The following is a 23783-nucleotide window of genomic DNA, read 5'->3' on the forward strand; positions in this document are numbered from 1 at the left end:
GAATGACAGCTAGGGTAGCCAATCCGGTGAGCTCCAAATCACGTGAGAGACTCTCAAAAGCGGTAAGGTGGAAATGCTGACTTCCCCCCCACCCCCACGCATATATCGGCAAAGGATCACACACCTACACACCAAACAAACACGAAACTGCCTTCCATTTCCACTCCTGCCAGCAGAGGCTACAGGGGAAAGAGGTGGGGGAGAAAGAGCAGGCAGCCATGGCGGAGCGGGAGCACAGCCTTCCTTCTCTGTTGTGGGCTATTTCTTCACTGTGTGAAGAGATTATTAATGAACAGAACTTCTCTAGTCAGCGAGTCAGCCGCCTGACTTGTGACAGTCAGCATGTAATCATCTCTTCTGGGTGGATTTGGGAATGAGACACTTCTTTTTTTAACTTTTCGGTTTTTATTTATTATCATTGTGGAGGTGTATGTGTTTGGGAGATGCACTTTTTTTTTTCTTTTCTAAACAAGGTTTCTCCGTGGAGCTTTGGAGCCTGTCCTGGAACTCACTCTATATACCAGGCTGGCCTAGAACTGTCAGAGATCCACATGCCTCCAGGTGCTGTGCCACCACCGCCTGGCAGGAGGTGCACTTTTGCTACAGGATGTACGTGGAGGTCAGAGGACACCTTTGTGCAGGTGGATCTCTCCTTCCACCTTCACATTGAAAGACCCTACAGACCCCCCTCCTCAAAACCCGCAGCTAGCATACTCCCGGGGGAACATCCTGTTTGCTTAAAAAAAAAATTCTCCGGATCAGCAGCCAGCCTGCTCTTGTGCTTGAGAGAGCAGGATGACTATGAGATAGGAAGACTGCAAGGCAGGATATCGATAAGATAGGACATCAACAAAGCAGGTTGACTGCAAAACAGGATCCATGATGAGAGAGGAAACCATTCATGCCCCCTGCCTCATTCCGATAACCACGCTTTTGCTTCTGTAAACTTGCTTTTTGCTCTTCCCTATAAAAAGCCCGCCCTCCAGTTGGCAGGCGCGCAAGTCTTCCAAGAGATCTTGCCGCCCGCAGGTACCTGTGTCTACTCAATAAACCTCTTGCTAATTGCATCCTGTGGTTTGGTCTCGGAGTGTCCTGGTTCTGGGGTCTTCATCATCGGAGGAAAGGTCCTCTCTGAGGGTCTTTCAACATAAGCTCTAGGAAATCAAGCTCAGGTCTTCAGGCTCACACAGAAAGCACGGTTGCCCACTCAGAGCCATCACCAGCCTCTCAGGCACTTAGAAACAATTTCATACATGCATCCACGATCATGTTCATTCTCATTCCCTCCCAACATCCCCAACATGTCTTCCTCCAACCATGTCCTCTCCTTTGTTGTGTGTGGAACCCACTAGTGCTGCCTGGCAGAATGTTGAGTAAGCTCCTTGGCTCGATCTTGTCCTCAGGCACGTCTTGAACCACTGAGTGTGCTTAACGTCTGACGATTTCAACCTTGTACTCCTCCAGGAGCACCCGGGCTGACTTAGAACAAATAGAACAAAGAAACCACTAATGGTGTGTACTTACTAAGCTATTAATAAAAATGTACATACAGATTCCCTTTATAGTTTGTAGCACAAATGTATCTTTATAATGCAGAATATAAAAGTATCCTTCGATCAGGGGATCAGGGGCTAAGAGGTCCTTGCAATCCAGAAAGCATCACGTCCTGGCAGCTAATTTCAGGTTTAAGTCTTAGATCCTGGCTTTCTTTCTGTCTCTGCGTTCCCCCTCCTCCCCCATTCCTTCTTCCAGCCTCACCCTCTGATTGGGGGAGAATTGCTGTCTGTTTGTTGGGACTTCCAGATCCAGGCCAGGGTGAAACTCTACAAACACCCCAAATCAACTACCCACCTCCCTCTGCTCTGGGTGGCTGAGGCCTCTCTCAGTGGGTGGAACACCCGTTAGCTTCAACATGGTTTGTCTGAGACTACCCAATCCCCAGAGCCTGTGCCAGGAGACCTTGGCTAATTCTCAGTTTGAAACTCCTGCTTCATGCCACCAGCCCAGCCCTGTTTTGAGTGGCTTTTAAAAGCTGGACTTCCTTTCAGTAGGTTAATTCAATCTACAGACTTCTCTGGCCTGCAGGGATGTCTTTTAGCCACAGCCTTGCCTTCCTGTAATACATCTATGAGCCAAGCCCCAAAAGATAAGGAGCTCTTGGAGGCTTGGTTAAATGACCAAAAATAACTCCCCATCACCCCCACTCCTTTACAGGGAGACTCTTGCTAAAGGCTAAGACTATCTGCCTATATATATACAATTCTCATCCTATCTTTTTCCTCATCAAAGGTTAAATACAATCATGTGGGGCTGGAGAGATGGCTCAGAGGTTAAGAGCATTGCCTGCTCTTCCAAAGGTCCTGAGTTCAATTCCCAGCAACCACATGGTGGCTCACAACCATCTGTAATGGGGTCTGGTGCCCTCTTCTGGCCTGTAGGCATACACACAGAATATTGTATACATAATAAATAAATAAATAAATAAATAATACAATCGTGTTCTTTCAACGTCTTACAGTGCTGCTACCCACTGAGCCACCGCACACAGCCTTGCTATGCCCTGCTTGTACATTTAACAGATGCACCGGGGACAAGTGGCTGGGCTTGAAGAGTTCAAGAATAAGAATATAAAAAAGTAGATTCCAAAAATAAGGATGTAAAAATAAAGAAATATAAAGTTGTAGGTCTAGGAGAATGAGAACAGACTGTCAGCAGCTTGAGGATTAACTATTAACAGTGGGTTACTATGCTTTAAAACCCTATTAAAAGCTCTATTTACAAGGCCAAAGCATCTCTCTGCAAACTGAGAGCTAGCCTATGGATATGAGCTGAGTGCATTATCCCTGCTGTGTGAAACTGGCAGCATCAAAGGGGGGACCACAAGGCTTCAGTAAACACTGCCTGGAAAGACAATCGATTACTAGTTTAACTGAAAAACTCTGTTAATGGAGATTGTAAAGTAAGGCAATCTGTATCTGAGTTTTATCTAGAGATTGTAAAAATTCCTTTGTTCAGATCTAATGCTTGGAATCCCTGCTATAAAAAGATGGGTTCAGAAACCGGCCTTTTGCCACAGCCTAACAAACACCATCTCTGGCTGTGGTCTCAGCTAGCTGATTAGCTTCTGTGCCCTGCGGTGTTTTTTTTATTTTTATATTTAAGTTTGTTTCTGATTTTCCTGAAATCTTGTTTCTGGAATAGAGTTTGCTTCTGGTTTACTAGACTTTGGTGGTCTGTCCCCATCTTTGCACAACCCCCCAGGACCCAACAGGCTTAGCTCATTGGGGCTGTCTGGGCCCAGGCTTTTACCTAAAATCTCTGCTAACACTAGGAGGACAGAAATAGAGCTTTGTTAAAGCAATGGTGATTGTTTTAAGCCCACGAGTGTAGCAAGCTTTGTCAGACTATCTTTGAACAGCCAGTCCACAAATAATGACCCAGACAGAGACTTGTTGTGAATTATGAAATCTTGGCCTTAGCTTAGGCTTTTTCCCAACTAGCTCTAATTAACCCATGTTTTTAAAATATACATTCTACCATGTCGCTTGTTTACCTCTTCTCATTTTGTTTTGTTTTTTGAAACAGGATTTCTCTGTGTAGCCCTGGCTGTCCTGGAACTCACTCTCTAGACCAGGCTGGCCTCGAACTCACCCAAATGCTGGAATTAAAGGCAGGCACCATCACTGCCTGGCTGGTTACCTCTTCTTAGTAAGGCCATCTGACTTGCTCTTGAGTCTGCTGGTGAAATCTCAGACCTAGAGTCTTCCTCCTAGTTTTTCCCTCTCTGCCCGGAAGTCCACCCTATTCTCTCCTGCATTGTTACTGACCATTAACCTCTTTATTAATTCAATCAGAAAGTGCCTTAGGCAGAGACTCCTCTTTATAGTATAAACCAATATCCCTGCAAGAGGATTTTTTTTTTCTTGACAGAAATACAAGTTGCCTGGGAAGAGGGACCCTCACAGTTGAGGGATTGCCTGTGGGCATGTCTGGGGGGGGGGGACTTTCTTGATTACAGACTGGTGCGAGAGTCTGCAGCCCACTGTGCATGGCACCAACACTGGCCAGGTGTTCCTGGGTTGTATCTGTAACCCAGATTGTATCTGTAAGTCTGTGTTCTCCACGGTCTCTACCTCAGGTTCCTGCCTGAGTTGCTGTTCTGATTTCACTCAGTGATAGACTATGACATGGAAGTGTAAGGTGAAAAAGGCCTTTTCCTCCCCAAGTTGGTGTTGATCAGTGTTTTATCACAGGAATAGAAAGTAGACTAGGGTAATGCCCCAAATAATAAACTATATCATTCAAAATTACGATTTTTATTTATTTTGTGGCAGGGTCTCATGTAGCCCAGATTTGCCTATTACTTGTTATATAGCCAAGGCTGAGCTTGAGTTACTGACCTTGCCTCCTCCAACTTCCAGGTACTAGGATTAGAGACCTGATCCCCCACACTCCTCAGCAAACAGATTAGTTTTGGAAAATAATACTCATCTGACCTGACTAGGAAAACGCTTGGTGGGCTAAGGTTACAGTTTACATGGACACTTGAGTCTCAGAGTTGGGAGAAAGGCCTCTGGGTTACAGCAATGACTCAGCAGTTCACTAACTGGCAAGGTCACTACTGACTGTTGGACTTGAGACCTTTCAGAAGACAGATTCACCAGGAAAAAGAATGGAGAGTCCATTAGACCTTGCACAAGATGGTGGAAGTACTACCCTGGGGTTTGGGGCGAGTAAAGGTCTTTGTACTCACAGAGAAGCATTAAGAGAACCAGGAATGTTAATTAGGTAGGGTGTCTCTTCAGTGGAGGAGATGCAAATCAAATACCGGCATTCTAACCTGAAAGCCGACTGGATTCTTGAACGACCTGGTGACCCTTTTTCATTCTGAGGAGGCAGACCTCGCCCACCTCTTGCTGTGAGGCAGAAACTCCGCAGCAAGCTCGTCCCAGACTCTTCCCTCCCTAGACAGTTGTCCACTTTTAGGGGAGATGTCACAAGTACTTTATGACCCTCTGATCTGTGCTAATGACCACACTAGATTCCAGGCCTTTAAGCTAGGACCCACCCTCATGGTGTAGCGACACCTATGCTTCTTTGCGCACCAGGAGTGGACTGATTGTTGCCTGGAAACCTTTCCTCAAGTTGTACTGTGTTTAGATCTGCTGACATGGAACCGCCTGGCAGTAGACTCCCTGCATCTGATCCAGGTTGATAAAGTCAGGCTGTGCTGAGTTTTTATTCTTATCTCTTCTCAAGGCTCGCTTCCCTGTTTGACAACTGCAAGGATTCCTTCAAAAGGGAATATAGTATGTGTCTCTTCACGGTAAATCTGCTGGGCTAAGATGTGTTTGAGGGATTCTAAATTTTGATACAATGAAGTTCAATCTGAATTTACTTCTTTTGTTTTGTTTTGTTTTTCAAGACAGTTTCTCTGTGTGTAGCCTTGGCTATCCTGGAACTTGCTCTGTAGACCAGACCATGATGGCCTCAAACTCACAGAATCTGTCTGCCACTGCTTCCTGAGTGCTGGGGTTAAATGTGTGAGCAAACATTGTCTGGCAAATTTATTTTTTGAGACAAATTTTCACTCTATCTAGTTCAGGCAGGCCTGGATGCTTTGTAGCTCAGATTGGCCTTAAATTCAGGTCAATTCTCCTGCCTGCCTCGGTCTTTATCCAGAGTGTTGGGATTATAAGCATAAATACATTTGTATTTTGCCTGCATATATATCTGTGTGAGGGTGTCAGATCTTTGAGTTATAGACAGTTGTGAGCTGCCATGTGGGTACTGGGAATTGAATTCAGGTCCTCTGGAACAGCAGCCAGAGTTCTTAACCACTGAGCCGTCGCTCCTGTCCCAATCAAATAATGTTTTTTTCTGTTTGTTTTTTTGTTTTGTTTTGTTTTTTTGAGACAGGGTTTCTCTGTATAGCCCTGGCTGTCCTGGAACTAGCTCTTGTAGACCAGGTGGCCTCGAACTCACAGAGATCCGCCTGCCTCTACCTCCCAAATGCTGGAAATAATTTGTTTTAAATAGAAAAGAAAAAGATCTGGGTGTGGTGGTGCATGTCTTTAATCTCAGCACTTGGGAGTCAGAGCTAGGCAGATCTCTGTGATTTGGAGGTCAGCCTGATTTATTTTTTTTTTTAAATATCTATTTATTTATTTATTTATTATGTATACAATATTCTGTCTGTGTGTATGCCTGCAGGCCAGAAGAGGGCACCAGATATCATTACAGATGGTTGTGAGCCACCATGTGGTTGCTGGGAATTGAACTCAGGACGTTTGGAAGAGCAGGCAGTGCTCCTAACCTCTGAGCCATCTCTCCAGCCCCAGCCTGATTTATATAGTGAGTTCCAGGACATAGTGAGACCCTGTTTCATAAACAACAACACCCCCCCCCAAAAAAAAAACCCAAATCCAACAAACATAAATCAATCCCCAAGCAAATAAAATGTCTAGAGTTGTATATCATGATTCAATAAAATTCTATTTCTAAATTATTTTTATTTATCTATATGTGTGTCACCTATATGCAGGTGTTCATGGAGGCCAGAAGAGTGTTAACCCCCTTAGAGCTGAAGTCACAGACTGTTATGAATCTCCTGACATGAGTGCTGGGAACTGAACTTGGGTTTTCCGAAAAAGCAGCCAGAGTTCTACACCCTCCCCGCACCCTTGGCCATCTCTCCAGTTCCAAGTATTTCCATTTGGATAGGGAATCAGGAGTCTCAGGCTGGCCTCAAACTCACTGTGTAGGAGGCAAGAAACTTTGAACCTTCTGATTCTGCTCACCTCCATCCCCCAGTGTAGGAGAGGATGGCTTCTTTGCATTCCTAATTGTTTTTTGTTTTTTTTTTTGTTCTTTTTTTAAACAAGCGTCTTACATATCATCCCAGGTTGGCCTCAAATTCATTAGGTAGGTAGGAGAGGATGGCCTTGAAGTCTTAATCTTCCTGCCCTCGCATCCCGAGAGACCAGGTGGAAATACGTGCCACCATGCAGAGCTGACGTTTGAACCCAGGGACTCTACCAACTGAACTACATTCTCAGCAACTTAAACTTCTGATCCTCCTTGCCTCCACCTCCCAAGTGCTGGGATCAACAACCAGTTTTATGCAGTGCTGGGATTTGAACCCAGGACTTTATACTAAGCAAGCACTGTAGTAATTTAGCTACATCCCCAGCGCATATTTACGAAGTCTTTAGCAGAGTGCCAGTGCAAGATATTGACTGGGAGATCAATAACTTTCTAGAATGGCGTCTGGAGAGGCCAGATTGCCAGTGTTCTGGTCAAATTTAGTGTTAGGGCAGCTCTGAGAAGCCGGCCATCCCTTGGAGGGATGGGAGGATCGCAGAATCCACCAGGTACCACAGAGGCGCTTATTCTCCAGTTAGTACAGGAATCCAGGCCTAGAGAGGCGCCTTCGCAGTGCGTTGTGGGACGGTTGGAGGCGTGGCCAGCGCCCAGGACCGTCCACGTCGCCAGTGCGCAGGCACATTTTGAGGACCCCGGCCCTTCTAGCAGCTCGCTTTCGAGTGAGCTCTTCCTGGGGAGGGATGTGCAAAGTCCCTGGTTTGGTTTCTACCGCCTCTTCTTCGCAGGACAGCGGGGGTCTCCGTCCTGCGCGTGATTCTGGAAACCGGGGCCTTGCTCCTCCTTGGGGTGGGGCTTCCTCTTCACTTCCAGACTTAAGACGAAGCCTGCCGGCTTACTACTTGAGTGCTGAGCTCAATTCTAGCCACATTGTCTTCTCCGCAGCCTGCGCTCACTGCCAAGGTGAGTTCTACCTACTGCTGGCCCCTTCCTTCCCTTCTTCCCCCAAGCGCCCTTCCCCCAAGGAAGAAGCTGGGCCTTTCAGTGCCGCGGCGTCCGCCCCGGGATTGAGCGGAGAGCGTCGACGTTGAGACAATGAGGTTTCGTTTCGGATTTGAGCTCTTCCTCCTATTCTGTGTGTTCTCAGATAACGTCTGTTTCTCTCAACCTCTGTTTCCCTAGAGGTGGAATGAGCAGAAACATCGGTACTATAGCGAGAACTGGGGTAAACCTTTGAATTTGTACATTTTAGTTGCCCCCTCTCTGTTTTCTCATCTGCGCGACATTTCTGGAGCCTCGGCCTTTCCTAATGGAGGTGTAGGCGTGTTTCTAACAAGTGGCGGAAGTGGGGGCGAGAAATTAGCTTGATTAAGCCATCGCCTTAGGTTTGAGAAAACTTGGACGTTATATATCCTGTTGCTGCCTAGCTTTTTCTTTTTTATAAGTGAAAATACCCGAACCTTCACATCACCGAGCCTACTACTAATGGACTCTACCATTTAGACTGTGCATAGTCAGCACTGCAGAATCTCCCCAGGTTCTGATCAGGCCTGTTCCTTTTCCAAGGTTCCACTTTTTCCATTTGTAATACAGGTTTAATTTCAGCATGATCCTTTCTGGCTCGGTGGAATTGTTTATTATTTACATGTATTTTTTTTTCAGAGTCTCAAGAATGTTTTCTAAAGATTGATTTATTTTATGCCTATTAATGATTTTGTCTGCATATATGTATGCTCCGTGTGGGTCCCTCGTGCCCATGGAGGTCAGAAGGAGGCAATGGATCCCCTGGAACTGAAGTTGATAGCTGATATTTGGGTTCTGGGAATCAAACCCAGGTGATCTGTGAGAGAAACAAGAGTTAAAGCCTAGCCACCTCTCCAACCCCCAAGACAGAGTTTCTTGTTCTTAGTCTTGCCTTGAACTTGTGATACGTAGCCGAAGTTGACCTTAGCTCCCTGGTCTTAATGCCTCCTCTGCCTTGTGATTGCTGGAATTGTTGGAGTTTGTTACCTTAATGAAGTGCTGGGATCAATCCCCGGGATTAGCACTTTACCAGCTAAACTACACCTCCAGCCCAGAATTTATTTTTTTCAAATACTTGCCAAATTAGTATAATACTAGCAGGTGGCTGGGCGGTGGTTGTACACAGCTTTAATCCCAATACTCGGGAGGTAGAGGCAGGCCGATCTCTGAGTTTGAGACCAGCCTGGTCTGCAAATCGAGTTCCAGGATAGCAGGGCTGTACAGAGAAACCCTGTTTCAAAATTTAAAAAAAAAAAACAACAAAAAAACGAAACAAAACCAAACCCATGGGTATAGTTTAGAGGTAGAATTGTAGAATTGATCAGTGTAAGACCTTGAGTTCATTCTCTCCACACACACATACACACACGCACACACGCACGCACGCACACACACACACGCACACGACTTCTCTTGGTTTTTCCAAGAAGAAATGAAGATGATGGACTTAGTGATTTCCTTAGATGCCTCTCCAGTAAGCTGAGCTGTCTGGCTTGCAAGGCGTGGTTTCTGAGGCCTATGAAAACAGCACTTGGAATGAAAATCAGAACTCAGGGTCATTCTTCTCTACAGAGAATTTAAGACTATCCTGGGCTGCTTGAGGTTGCATCTGGAAAAACCAAACCAAATCAAAAAGAAAAGCCCCAGTGTTGAAGATCTCTCCTCCATTAGCTGTGTGTGCATGGTAAGGGATTCAGATAAATGGCCCAGGTCAGGAGACATCTCGATGTGGACAAAAGGATGCAGTGAGGTGTACAGTCCATAAGTACACACACATTGTCTCTTTCTCTTTTCTCTCACAAAACAATCTTGCAAAGGTGATGAGAAGTTTCAGGGGTGCTAGGTCAATGGTGAGTAACAGCTAGGCAGGTGTGAAGTTTGGGGAAAGAGTGTGCAGAGGCCAGGAGTCCTGTTGTGCTTGTTTCACAGGGTCTGAAATGAGGAGTTGGGGGAATGAGGAATGTGGGAGCCAGTTTTCAAGGACTCTGGACTTTAGTCTGGGGAGAATTGCTGAACAGTATGAGCTAAGGCCTCACGTGATTGGACTGGGTTTATGGATTTTGAACAAGTCCAAATTAAAAGTAGTGCCCGGTTTAGGCAAGGGAAGGTAGTGGTCACAGCTAGGGCAGGGATAGTGGAGGCTGGTGTAAATACACTAGGAAAGAGTTCGTTCAGGAAATGTAGATGTTTATATTTATTTACTTTTGGTGTTTTTGAGACAGGGCCTTAGTATGTTACGTGAACTTGTGGAATCAACTTGCCTTTCGTAGGCTCAGATGTGCACCCACACACCTAGGGAGTTTGTCACCTGCACACCTAACTCAGCAAGTAGATATCTTTAGAGAGTTAGAGGTTTTGGGCTTGTGTTTTTATTATTATTTTTTTTTTTAATTTATTTTTGTTTTGTGTCAGTCCATGCCCCTCCTCTGCCTCACCAGCTTTTAACAGGATTTTTTTGTTTGTTTGTTTTTCAAGACAGGGTTTCTTTGTGTCTCTCTGTCTGCCCTTGGACTCACTCTCTAGACCAGGCTGGCCTTGAACTCAGAGATCTGCCTCTTCCTCCCAAGTGCTGTGAGTAGAATGCCGCAAATAGAAAAAATCAGATAACTTTTTAAAGAGTTCCATAAATAATACTGTGAACATGTTGTTTGGTTTGTTTTATTCCTTGCTATCCGGGCTTGGGTCTTTGGTGAGTTAGAGTACACAGAAGGAGAGAATGAGCAAGCATTGTGCGTGCTGCTTTAGATGTAGTATCTCGACATAGTGCAGCTGAGATTCAAACCCAGGCTTGTGCAACTCTAGATCCTGGACTGTTCCGCATCCCCAGGCACCTGTGGATTGTGCAGGCAGAAAGGCCCAGAAGAAGTAAACACACTCAACTGGTGTAGGGAAAGTCGGGCTTTTAGATGGTCACAGAAATCGCAAATTTGACCAAAGGAAAGAAAGAGAATGGGGACAAAGTTAAAGGACTCTGGCATTCGGGGACTCAGGGGAAATGTCCTCAGAGTCAGGAAACATTTTCTGTCTTGTCAACAACTCTACTAGGCTATTCTAGAAAGCTGTTGTGCCTAAAGCAGACTGCTGGAAAACCACAGGCCCGTGGAGGATTACTTCTGTACTGATGGAAATCTGTCTTCTACCGTGGCCCTTCCGTCCCCTTCTCGGAAGTTCTTATTCTTTACAGACCTTTGTTCTTCTGCCCTTTATTCCACTCCTTTGGTGTTTAGTTTTGCCTGCAAAAAGAATGAAAAAGCAAGATTAAAGTTTCTTCCATGTTCCCTATAAACTAGGCTTTGTTCAGTCTCCACCCTCGTAATTTCAGAACCTTCTCACGTGGTGGGAGAAACCTGGGGAAAGTAAACAGGTTATTGTTTAATATGAAGCCCCTGCAGGAACTTAGCCATAGAGCCCCTTCGTTGATCCCTAGGAAGTCCGTGGTTACAAAGATCATTGCACTCGACAGTTTGGCTTGCTGCCTGGATTGACTGGTTTTGTTGTCGGTTTAGCAGAAAGAATGGCTTTTATATTCAGGTTTTACTAGGTTATAAAATTCTTTCAGCCAGATACTAGGAAAGACAATTTTGGTGTGTCTGTTTGCTTGTATTATTACCTGCCTTCCATGCATCTTTCAAAACTTGGGAACAAAGTTCATATTTCTAGGGATGTTATTGGTAGGTACTGCTAAGATCAAGGGGAAAGGTTATTTCTACTTCATTGGAGTAAATATTCCCTCTCCCTTCTCTTTTTGATAACTCCTGTTCACTCTCCTCACTTACTGAGCACTGAATTCAGGGTCCCAAGCATGTCAGGTCTGTATTCCACCACTGAGGTGTTGTTAATTCCGAAGATGTGAGGCGAAAGACCATCAACCCAAATCATCATGGCCAAATTAATTATAGCAATCAATTTATTTATATTTTAATTAATTAATACACTAATAATTTATTTGTATACACAGGCTACCTCCCCATAAGGTGAAGTTCAAGAAATCAGCATTGGATGTGGGGAAGATTTCTATAGCTTAGGGGTAGGGGGTTTCCAGATGGGGAATTTGGCAGGGAAATCGGTGGGGTTTCAGAAACAGAACATAACAAGGTGATCATAACAAGGCAGTTATAACAACCTTTGGAAATAAAGACATGGTTGCCATTTCCTGAAATAGGTAGTATAGTACCATCTGTAGGTAAGGTGGGGTATAGCCCAGTCCTGAGGAACAGAATTAATTATGACCAGGAGTGAATCTAGTTTGTCTTTACTGTAAGGTGACTTTCAAATCTAAGGAGGCAGTGGCTGGTTTATCATTTTGTCCCCAGCCTTTTTTTTCCTTTTTTTTTTTTTAAATAATTTATTTTTATTTTATTTGCCTTGGTATTTTGCCTGCTTGTGTCTGTGTGAAGGTGTCAGATCTTGGAGTTACAGACAGTTGTAAGCTGCCTTGTAGGTTCTGGGAATTGAACCTCAGTCCTCTGGAAGAGCATTTAATACTCTTAAACTGCTGAACCTGCAATCCTCCTGCCTCATCCTCCAAACGGCTAGGATTACAGGTTTGCTCCACCTGTTTACTTGTTTTGTTTGAAGCAGGGTCTCTCCATGTTGTCCTCGCTGTCCTAATACTTACTATGTAGACCAGCCTGGCCTCAAACTCAGAGATTTTCCTTCCTCTCCCTCCTGAGTACTGGGACTAACCACACCTATTCTTTTTTCATAGTAAGCAGGATCTCCTGTGGCCCAAGCTGGCTTCAAATTTAATATGTAGTGGGGGACGCATATAAATCAGCTTCTGATCCTCCTGTCCCTACCTCCCAAATGTTTGGGTTACAGGCTTGCTCTGCTTTGCTTGGCTTCCCTTTGCTGGGCTCCAGTATCACCTACAGTCCTGGGTGGGTTAGTCTTTGCCGCTATCCATGTGTGCCTTTGTGCAGATTTTGGCCAAAGCTCATCACATTGTAATGCTATCTGATTCTCCCACCAGACCATACTGACAAGGGTATTAGGACGCCTGTTTAAACATGTTGCTCAACACCTGGAATATCCACATTGGCTGACTGAACAGTTTTGTGCTTTTGCCCTTTTTCTTTTTTTTTTTTTTTAGCCTATTTATTTATTTATTTTGAGTCTCACTGTTTCTGGTTGTACTGTAACTCACTATGTAGATCAGACTGGCATCAAACTCAGAGATCCTTCTGCTTCAGCTTCCCAAGTACTAGGATCAAAGGCCACAACCAGCCTTTTCTCTCTTTTTGTAGATAAGGTCTCATATAACCCATGCTGGCCTCCAACTTGCTACGTAGCAAAGGATAACCTTGAATTTTTCATCCCTTTGCTTTTACTCCAGAGTTCTGGGATTACAAATTTATACAACTATGGTTTATATGGTTCTGGGAGCTACACAGCTAGCTTATGGACACATGCCCTAATCTAATTGCCTGTTTTTGATCTGTTGAAAATTCTTAGATTTCTGCTTCACTACTTTTGTGCTGTGTTGAAGTTGTTTGTTTAGTTTCTTCTTGTAGGAAAGACTTTTTGCCTTTGACTCTTGGGAAAGACCAGCACATTTCTCTGTTTTTTTTTTTTTGTTTTGTTTTTGTGGTAAACATAGGGTGCTGAGCAGCCAGGTGTGCACTTTTATCATAGGGCCACAGTTTTAGTCCCCTTTCAATCTTTTTTTTTTTTTTTTTAAAGAGATTTATTTTGGGGCTGGAGAGATGGCTCAGCAGTTAGGAGCACTGTCTGCTCTTCTAGAGGTCCTGAGTTCAATTCCCAGCAACCACATGGTGGCTCACAACCATCTGTAGGTAAGATCTGGTGCTCTCTTCTGGCCTGCAGGCACACATGCTGACAGAATATTGTATATATAATGAATAAATAAATCTTTAAAAAAAAAAAAAAGAGGGAGAGATTTATTTACCAGCCTGGTCTACAAAGTGAGTTTCAGGACAGGCCCCCAAGAGAGAGATTTATTGATTAATTTTAATTTTATTTATTATTTATTTTGGTTTTTCAAAACAGTGTTTCTTTGTAGCTTTGGAGCCTGTCCTGGAACTAGCTCTTGTAGATCAGGCTGGCCTCGAACTCACAGAGATCCACCTGCCTCTGCCTCCCGAGTGCTGGGATTAAAGGCGTTATTTTATTTTTTATTATTATTTTTGTTTTTGTTTTTTTCAAGACAAGTTTTCTCTGTGTAACACCCCTAGCTGTCATGGAACTAGCTCTTATATAGACCAGGCTTATTGATTGATTTTATATACTTGTTTGTGTTAAACATGTATATAAAATATGTTTACAAATGTGAATGGAGGTGACATCATGCCTGCCCCCCCCCCCCCCAGGGTCTCTCTGGTTGTCCTGAAACTCATTCTGTAGACCAGGCTGGCTTTGAATTCATGGAGATCCACCTGTCTCTGCCTCCCAGGTGCTGGGATTAAAAGCATGTGCCACCACCGCCCTGGCCATACCTGGCTTTTATGTGGTGCTAGGCTTGAATTACGGTTCTCGTGTTTGAGTGGCAAGTACTCCACAAACTGAGTCATCTCTCCAGCTTCCCCTTTTCAGTTTTATTTTGAGACAGAGTCTTGCCAGGTCTCTCAGTCTGGTCTTGAACTCACAGTGATCCTGCTGTCTCAGCTTCTTTAATTCTGTGATTACATGAGCACATTCATTTTGTTGTTGTTGTTCCATTTGTTTGCATGAGTGTCAGAGGACCACTTGTGGTCAGCATTCCTCCACTGCCTTGTGTGTCCTTGATCAGACTCGGCATCAGGTCATTCATCTGCTCAACCCTCCGGTACATTTTGGTTTTGTTTTCTTTTTTTGGTTTTTCGAGACAAGGTTTCTCTGTAGCTTTGGAGCCTGTCCTGGAGCTCGCTCTGTAGACCAGGCTGTCTCTGCCTCCCGAGTGCTGGGATTAAAGGCGTGCGCCACCACCGCCTGGCTTTGTTTTTGTTTTTGTTTTTTATTAATATTTATTTATTTATTTATTATTTATTTATTTATACAGTATTCTGTCTGCTTGTATGCCTGCAGGCCAGAAGAGGGCACCAGACCTCATTCCAGATGGTTGTGAGCCACCATGTGGTTGCTGGGAATTGAACTCAGGACCTTTGGAAGAGCAGACAATGCTCTTAACCTCTGAGCCATCTCTCCAGCCCTGGTTTTGGTTTTTTAACAGCCTGGCTGGCCTAGAAGTCACTGAGTATTGGGAAAAGGTTTTGATTTCTTGAGACAAGTTAGCTTGGAACTTTTGATCCTCTACCCTCAGTTTCCTGAGTGCTGGGATTACAGGCCATATCTCTAGGCTGGGTTTGTGTTAGGTGGGTGTTGCTAGGTACTATACCACTGAGCTACTCTGTCACTCTCAGAAACTGGTGCCTTTGAATGCTGTGTGAAGGCCAGCCAAGTTAGTAGCGTGGTTAGTGTCTGTCCAGGAGCTACTGGGTTTGGTTGATTTCAGGTACCTTGTCTCTGTCTATGTTCATAGGCCCTTATATCACAAGATATTTGCTCCCCGCACTGCACCACTCCTATCTCTACCCCTTTTCTGAACCATGTTTTGCAGCAGTGGGTGGCTAGGATCAAGGCAGCATTAACTTCCTCACCGTTTATTTTTCCCTGTTTTAGGAGACGATGGCTTCCTGTGTCCTCCTGCACACTGGACAGAAGATGCCTCTGATTGGGCTGGGGACATGGAAGAGTGAGCCTGGCCAGGTGAGGGATCGGGAAGAGGAGGGAATCTTCTTGAGTCTCAGTCAGAGGATTGGAGAGATTTGCAAGAGAGGCCCTGTATTTTCCCTAATAAACCCCTATTATGGTTCTTGTAAGGCTAAGGGTAGTGGGAAGAGATGAGAAAAAAAGGGACAACCATGAATCCTTAAGTTTCCCCAGCTAACTCAGGAGGAACTGAAGCCTGTAGAGCATCTCTGCATCTCTACACATTGTTATGGCAGAGTTGGAGTCTTGCTCTGAGTCCCCATATATTACTTCCCACCCTGTTTTGTGATTATGTCTCCTGTCCTACACACTTAGCTTTTGAGAACTTGCTCTTTCCCAAGTGCGTATTTTGAAGTTGGGAGCATAGTCAAAAGCTTGGGAAGTTACTTGGTCAACTGTATAGACAAGAGTTAGGGAAGATTTTTTTTTTTTTTTGGTTTTTTGAGACAGGGTTTCTCTGTGGTTTTGGAGCCTGTCCTGGAACTAGCTCTTGTAGACCAGGCTGGTCTCGAACTCACAAAGATCCGCCTGCCTCTGCCTCCCAAGTGCTGGGATTAAAGGCGTGCGCCACCACCGCCCGGTTTAAGAGTTAGGGAAGATTTTTAGCTGAATTTTTGTTTTTTGTTTTTCAAGACAAAGTTTCTCTGTATAGCCCTGGCTGTCCTGGAATTAGCTCTGTAGACCAGGCTGGCCTCAAACTCACAGAAATCTGCCTGCTTCTGCGTCCTGAGTTCTGGGATAAAAGGCACTGAGGCGAACTTTCTTTTCTTTTTCTTCTTTTTTTTTTTTTTTTTGAAATTTTAGATTTTATTTATTTATTTTTGTTTGTTTATGAATATGTTGCCTTTGTGCATGTTTGTATACCATGTGTGTACCTGATGCTCACAGAGGTCAGAAGACTACATTTCATCCCCTGAACAAGAGTTACCAAATACTGTGTTTCGCCTTGTATATGCTGGGAACTGTACCCAGGTACTCTGGAAGAGCAGCCAGTGCTCCTAACTGCCAAGCCATCTTTCCAGACTTGAACTTCTGTTCCTCATGTCTTTATCTTCTGAGTGCCGATTTACAGGCATAAGCCAGCACACTGTTCATTCAAGAGCTCAAATTTAGGACTTCATACATGTTACACAAGCATTCTACCACATGAGCTATATCCCTAGCCTAGAATCACTTTTCATCTTCTCCGCTCTGACCGCATGGGCGGCCTTAATACAGTTCTTCCCCCTTCCCCCTCTCCGACTAGTAGAACTGAAATCTCCTTTCCCTCCGGCAGGTGAAAGCAGCTATCAAGCACGCCCTTAGTGTAGGCTACCGTCATATTGATTGTGCTGCTGTCTATGGCAACGAGACCGAGATTGGGGAGGCCCTGAAGGAGAATGTGGGACCAGGCAAGGTGAGAATTGGGGGACACAAAGAAATGGGATATGAGAACCAAAGCTGAAGCTGGAACTTGGTCTTGGATGAGGGAAGCTGGCATCAGCTCCCAGCATGTTTAGCTTTTTGACATTGTCATCTGTAAAGTTCATACTTGAGAATTACATGATGGCATTCAAAAGAAAACCTCATGTTTTAAGTTTATGATTTTGTATTGGGTCACATTCTGGGGCATACTTCCGTTCCTCTCCCATAGGTGTGGGTAGGTAAGACTGGGTGCCCAGGGTTCTTCTCACAGCGGGCTCTGCCTCTGTCACAGGCAGTGCCTCGAGAGGAGCTGTTTGTGACATCCAAGCTGTGGAACACTAAGCACCACCCTGAGGATGTAGAAGGTGCCCTTCGGAAGACACTGGCTGACCTCCAGTTGGAGTATCTGGACCTCTATTTGATACATTGGCCTCACGCCTTCGAGTAAGCCTTGCCTCTGCAACTTTTTCTGGAATTTGGGGATTGGGTATGTAGTGTTAGTAATCTATCATATTCACAGCTGCAGAATGGGGTAAGAACACTAGCTGTGCAACAAGCAGATGAGCTTGTGTACCATGGGATCTTTACTGCAGCCAGGAGTTTAGGTATATGATAAGGAACATTTAGTGTACACCGTGTGTTTATATGCGTGGTCTCTATCTAGTACTCTATTGTTCAGTCAGGAAACATGCTGCTCTTTTATAGTAGGTCCCCCAAGATTTTGGCTGTGAATGTCTCTCAACAGGGTGTGAGATGTCTTGCATCAGCATTGTGCCCTTGTCAGGTGTACAGAACTCCCCCTGAGGAAGATGGCATTAAGGAAGTGTACTAGAGAAAAGGAGATAGACTCTTGGCCCCTGAACCAGGCATGGTGTCGAATGTCTTTAATCCCAGTACTTGGGAAGCAGAGGCATGCGGATCTTTGACTTTGAGGCCAGCCTGGTCTACAGATTTAGTTCTGGGACAGCGGGTGCTACTCAGAATCCTTGCCTTTAAAAACCAAACCAAACCAAACAAAGACCCAAAAATACAAAAAAAAAAAAGAGGAAGGATGGGCTTTCCATGTAGATGTCATACCTGAGTTGTAAACTAGAAGGGTGAGAAAACATTGCTGTTTCTAATTCTTGTCACTTCATCACTTGGTCTTAAAGTGGAGCACATAGAATAGCTGGATTAGCAGGAAGGGCAGAAGCCTGACATCTTTGCTGACACTTGGGGGGGGGCTCTGTTTCACTCAGGCGGGGAGACAATCCCTTTCCCAAGAATGCTGATGGGACCATGCGATATGACTCCATCCACTATAAGGACACCTGGAAGGCTCTGGAGGCACTGGTGGCAAAGGGGCTGGTGAAAGCACTGGGCTTGTCCAACTTCAACAGTCGGCAGATTGATGATATCCTCAGTGTGGCCTCTGTGCGCCCAGCTGTCTTGCAGGTGAGCACTACAAACAGATGAATGGAAGGTGGGTTGTGTGTGCAGAGCATGGGTAATCAGGTGATGGATCTCCTCAGTGGAGACTGCAACTTGTCCGAAGTGTTGTTGAAGGATTTGAAGTCCTGGAAGAGCATGAACTCACCAGTGCAAACAGTGGGCCTAGAGGTCCACAGTGGAGGCCGCGGTGCCAGAGTTTGCTCACCGTTTCAGGTGGAATGCCATCCATACCTGGCCCAGAATGAGCTCATTGCCCACTGTCAAGCACGAGGCTTGGAGGTGACTGCGTATAGCCCCTTGGGATCCTCTGATCGTGCTTGGCGCCATCCCAATGAGCCAATCCTGCTTGAGGATCCAGTGGTCTTGGCACTTGCTGAAAAACATGGCCGGTCTCCAGCTCAGATCTTGCTCAGGTATGGGACATTTTTAAGGTAGGGGAAAGGCCTGATTGGGTGGCAAGGAGTGAGGAAATTATTCTTCTTGAGACAGGCTGGCCTGGAACTGTCTAGACCAGTGTAGTGATGAAGCAAGCAGGCCTGCTTTTCGTCCCGCCTGGCTACCACGTGGCTAGCTTTACACCCAAAATAACAACACACAAACTGTATTTGTTTAAACACTACCTGGCCCATTATATCTGGCCTCTTCTTGGCTAACTCTCATATCTTGCTTAACCTATTTCTAATAATCTGTGTAGCACCACGAGGTGATGGCTTACCAGGAAAGATTCTAGCCTACACCCGTCTCGGGTTGGAGAATCATGGCAACTGCCTCACTTCCCTTCTTCCCAGCATTCTGTTCTGTCTACCCCACCTACCTAATTTTCTGCCCTATCAAAAGGCCAAGGCAGTCTCTTTATTAACCAATGAAAGTAACACATAGACAGATGACCCTCCTCCATCAGACCAGATTGGCCAAGAATTTACAGATCCACTTGCCTCTGCCTCCCGAGTGCTGGGATTAAAGGCCTGCGCCACCACCGCCCGGCATCAAAGGGCTCTTTTTTTTCCCCCCTTAATTTGCCTGAGTAGGACTGAGGATTTTCCATATGGGCTGGGGTGAGGCCACCGAGAGGCAGTCATCTATTCTAATGCGGCTCAGGTGGTCTAGGAATTAGGGAGGGACGGAGGGCTGCATTATGGTTAAAATGTTTCTGAATGCTAATTCATTTTCTTTATTTTCATTCCCCACCCAGATGGCAGGTTCAGCGGAAAGTAATCTGCGTCCCCAAAAGCGTCACTCCTTCGCGTATCCTTCAGAACATTCAGGTATTTGATCATTAGGTTCTGTCTTTAATCTCACACCTTGAATCCCAGCACTCAAGGAGGCAGAGGCAGGCAGAGCTATATGAGTTCAAGGCCAGCCTGGTCCATCTAGAGTGAATTCCTGGTCCATCTACAGCTAGAGATACACAGAAAAACCCTTTCTTGAAAAAATCAAAGAGAGAGAGAGAGATGGAGATCTCACCCTGATTCTACCTGCTAAGAGGCTGGTATTGAGATACTCAGGCTACCACTCACAAGGCTGATTTTTCTGTCCCCTCCAGGTGTTTGATTTCACCTTTAGCCCCGAGGAGATGAAGCAATTAGATGCTCTGAACAAAAATTGGCGGTATATTGTGCCCATGATTACGGTAATGATGTGTAACCATCCTGAGTCAGGGAACAGGGAAGAGTTTTGAAGAGTTTTGGGGTGTGGTGGCCCAGGTGTGACCTCAGGCCTGCTGACTGGAGAAGGGGCAGAATGTTGGTGGGATTGCTACTCAAGGTGCATTGCTTGTTTCTTCTCTTTGCTTCCTCCTTTCCTGTCTTCCTTTCCTCTTTTTAAAAAAAAAATTTTTTTTGAGACAGGGTCTCACTATATTGCCCTGACTGGCCTGGAACTCAGAGGTCTGCCTGCCTCTGCCTAAAGGTGTGAGCCACCACCAGGCCTATCCCCACACACTTTTTTTTTTTTGAGACAGGGACTTACACTGTCATTTTTGCTTTTGTGCAGCTCACTGTGTGGCTCAGGCTGGCTTTGAACTCCTGCCATTCTTCCTGCCTGATTTCTCTTTCTTTCTCTTTGCCTTTCTGTTTCCCTTTCTTTCCTTTCAGGCATATTTTACACTCCATTCTCTTGCCTCAGCCTACCAAGTTCTGGGCTACACCAAGCTCTGCTTCAGTGGTCTCATTCTCTTGAAGTTGGGGAAAATTAGTATGACTCAGGTATAATGGACATAACGTGTGAGTCTCAGTCCTTCCTGATGATCTTGTGAACTATTTAATTTCTCCAGTTAAATAATAAGAGAGGAGCTCAGGGGGCTGGAGAGATGGCTCAGTGGTTAAGAGCATTGCCTGCTCTTCCAAAGGTCCTGAGTTCAATTCCCGGCAACCACATGGTGGCTCACAACCATCTGGGATGAGGTCTGGTGCCCTCTTCTGGCCTGCAGACATACAGACAGAATATTGTATACATAATAAATAAATAAATAAATAAATAAATAAAAATAAAAAAAGAGAGAGGAGCTCAGGGGGCTGGAGAGATGGCTCAGTGGTTAAGAGCACTGACTACTCTTCCAGAGGACCCAGGTTCAATTCCCAGTACCCACATGGCAGCTCACAACTGTGTCTGGAATGCCAGGGTCAAACACTCATACAGACATACATACAGGCAAAACACGGATAAAGTAAAAATAAATAATTAAAAAAAGATAACTTGCCCTCATGCCACATTAAATTAAAAAAAAAAATAGAGAGGAGCTCAGGAAACATTGTCGACTTTGTTGAAGTCTGCTACATAAAAGGAAGTAAACAGATTCTAGCTACATTATCCCAGTTGATACTACGAAGTCTTAGGGGCAAGGTTAACCATGTACCAGGCTGTGGGTTTGATGCTGGAGTCACTGTCGATGTAACATTAACTGATGCTTGGATCCTGTTGATGTCAGCTGTTGTAGTGCTATAGATAGGTAAAATTCTTCAGAAGAACTGGAGGTAATGCCATGGGTCTTGGGAATGTCACTATTTGCTAATGCATTCATCTGTTCGTCTCTTTTTAGGTGGATGGGAAGATGGTCCCCAGAGATGCTGGACACCCTCTGTATCCCTTTAATGACCCATACTGAGGCCATTGTTTCCCAGCTTCCCTTTCAGCTCCCCTGCTAAGTGTTGCCTGCTACGCCTGAGAAAATAAAGCCCTTGGAGCATATGCTTTGTTTGACTTGACTTGTTCTGTTAAACTTGAGAGGGAAGTTGTTGTCCTCAGGGACAGCTCAGATTCAGGATTGCTGCGTGGGACTTGTTTGTTTGAGATAGGGTTTCTCTGTCTATCTTTAACTGTACTGGAACTCATTCTGTAGACCAGGCTGGCTCGAACTCACAGCCTTCTGCTTGCCTCTGCTTCCTGAGTGCTGGGATTAAAGGCATGTGCCACCATGCCTGGGTAATATTAATATATTGGTTTAAAAGGCAAAACTTGAATTTTTATCATTCCCTGCCTCAGTCGGTATCTAAATTTAGGATTAGGAAGAACTCCCAAAATGTTTAGGGATCTCAGCTTACAGCATTATGAAAGATGGGGGTCTGCTTTTTTTCTCTTGGGTACAATAGTGAGTGTGCAGAGGCTATCCAAAGGAAGCAGGTGTCAGGTCCAAAGCTTGTCACCTAAGACAATAAGTATCTTATCATTCCATCAAAGGTCATCAATAGATTTTAGGAAGGATTTTGGTGACTCAAAGTGGCTCTAAAGTCTATCCATATGGTGCCTCAAAGCATTTTTCTTCCTTCACTGATAGTTTAAGTGCATGTGGATTAAGAATAGTGCTCCTCCCTGGGGATATAATATAACTAAGGTATGGAGGTCCCTGTGGTCTACCTGAGACAGACTTTAAGTAATTGCATAATTAGTTTAATTATAGTTGGAAGAAGTGCATCATGAGAAACCTACTTATTTAATCAGCCAAGATCTTAAGGATGAATAGAGATTAATTAGTTAAAGGAGGTGAGAGTAGGAACAGCATTCCAAATTGGACAGCGTAGGAAGGAAACAGCTTTGGAATTGGAAGGCATGGGAAAAGCCTGAAAAAGATGTGACAGAAACAAAGTGGATACAGAGGTGGAAGGAAGCAAAGGACAGTGCCAGGCTGGGAGGAACCGATTGACGAAGCTGTGTTAGAGGAGCTGGGAGTCTGGTCAGATGGTAGAATGCTTGCTTAGCAAGTTTGAAACCCTGAGTTTGATCTTCAGCACCAAATAAAGTGAGTGTGTGGTTGAACACCTGTAGTCTTAGCACCAGGCAGGTAGAGCCAGGAAGATCAGAAGTTCATGGTCATTTATGGCTAAGTAGTCAAGTTTGAGACCAGTCTGAGATTCCATAAGACCTCCCAAAAAATTTTAAGGGATCAGACTGTCCGAATGCTCAGTGAGGGCCAGAGAGATATTTTAACAGTTAAGAGTACATACTGGCCGGGCGGTGGTGGCGCACTCGGGAGGCAGAGGCAGGCAGATCTTTGTGAGTTCGAGACCAGCCTGGTCTACAAGAACTAGTTCCAGGATGGACTCCAAAACTACAGAGAAACCCTGTCTCGAAAAAAAAAAAAAAAAAAAAGAGTACATACTGCTCTCAGAGGACCAGAGTTCTAGTTTCAACTCACATACCAGGTAGCTCACATTTACCTGTAACTCTTCAGGTCCAGGGGGATCTGATGCCTCTGGCTTCTGTGGCCATCTACACTTACAAGCTCATACACAGATATACACATAGTTGAAAATAAAATAATTATTTTTAAAAAATGCTCCAGCTGGGCGATAGTGATGCACGCCTTTAACCCCCAGCGCTCAGGAGACAGAGACAAATGGATCTCTGTGAATTCGAGGCCAGCATGGTCTACAGAGCAAGTTCCAGGAACATTCCAAAGCTACAGAGAACTGTCTCGAACAAAGCACTCCAAAGGATGGTTCAGTGAGTAGAGGTGCCTGCTGCATCCTGAGTTTTATCCTTAGAACTCGTGTGGAGGTGGAAGGAGAGAACCGTCTTCTATCACTGCCTGGCCTACACTTCTTATTTTATTGAAGAGGAAACTTGGACCCAGATGGAAAGCAGCAAAGTAACATGAAGAAATAGAGAAGATATGCATCTGTCTTGGATTCTTTTATGCTGTGAAGAGACACTATAACAAAGCAACTTACAAAAATAAACTTTTAATTGGTGGCCTATAGTCTCAGGGTGAATCCAAAGTCATCGTGGTGGGAGCAGGCAGACAGCGCTGGAGCAGTAGTAGAGTTGGAAGCAGAGAGAGAGGCTGGGCCTGGTCTGGGCTTTTGAAACCTCAAAGGCTGCTACTAGTGACACACCTCCAAGACCAGACCTCCAAATACTTTCCAAAAGTCCCATCAACAAGAAACTTAAGCATTCAAATA

At 44.9% G+C, this 23783-nt stretch overlaps 1 protein-coding gene across 2 annotated transcripts; it reads left to right on the plus strand.

The window, feature by feature from the left end:
- Window positions 1-7451: 7451 nt before the first annotated feature.
- On the plus strand, window positions 7452-21573 carry Akr1a1 (aldo-keto reductase family 1 member A1). 2 transcript variants are annotated; one of them, XM_041651933.1, is made up of 10 exons: window positions 7452-7785; window positions 15463-15549; window positions 16829-16948; window positions 17249-17400; window positions 18195-18390; window positions 18601-18800; window positions 19580-19652; window positions 19931-20017; window positions 20481-20591; window positions 21425-21573. In XM_041651933.1, exons 2-10 carry the CDS (start codon window positions 15469-15471, stop codon window positions 21488-21490), a joined length of 1086 nt encoding a protein of 361 aa, XP_041507867.1. In that variant the 5' UTR covers window positions 7452-7785; window positions 15463-15468; the 3' UTR covers window positions 21491-21573. The 2 variants fall into 2 exon arrangements, with proteins under 2 accessions (XP_041507867.1, XP_041507868.1); XM_041651934.1 differs by lacking the exon at window positions 20481-20591.
- The last annotated feature ends 2210 nt before the right edge of the window (window positions 21574-23783 follow it).

Source organism: Microtus oregoni, unplaced genomic scaffold, assembly GCF_018167655.1.
Source record: "Microtus oregoni isolate MIOR12 unplaced genomic scaffold, Mior012 000005F_ref0000423, whole genome shotgun sequence".
Lineage (NCBI taxonomy): Eukaryota > Metazoa > Chordata > Mammalia > Rodentia > Cricetidae > Microtus > Microtus oregoni.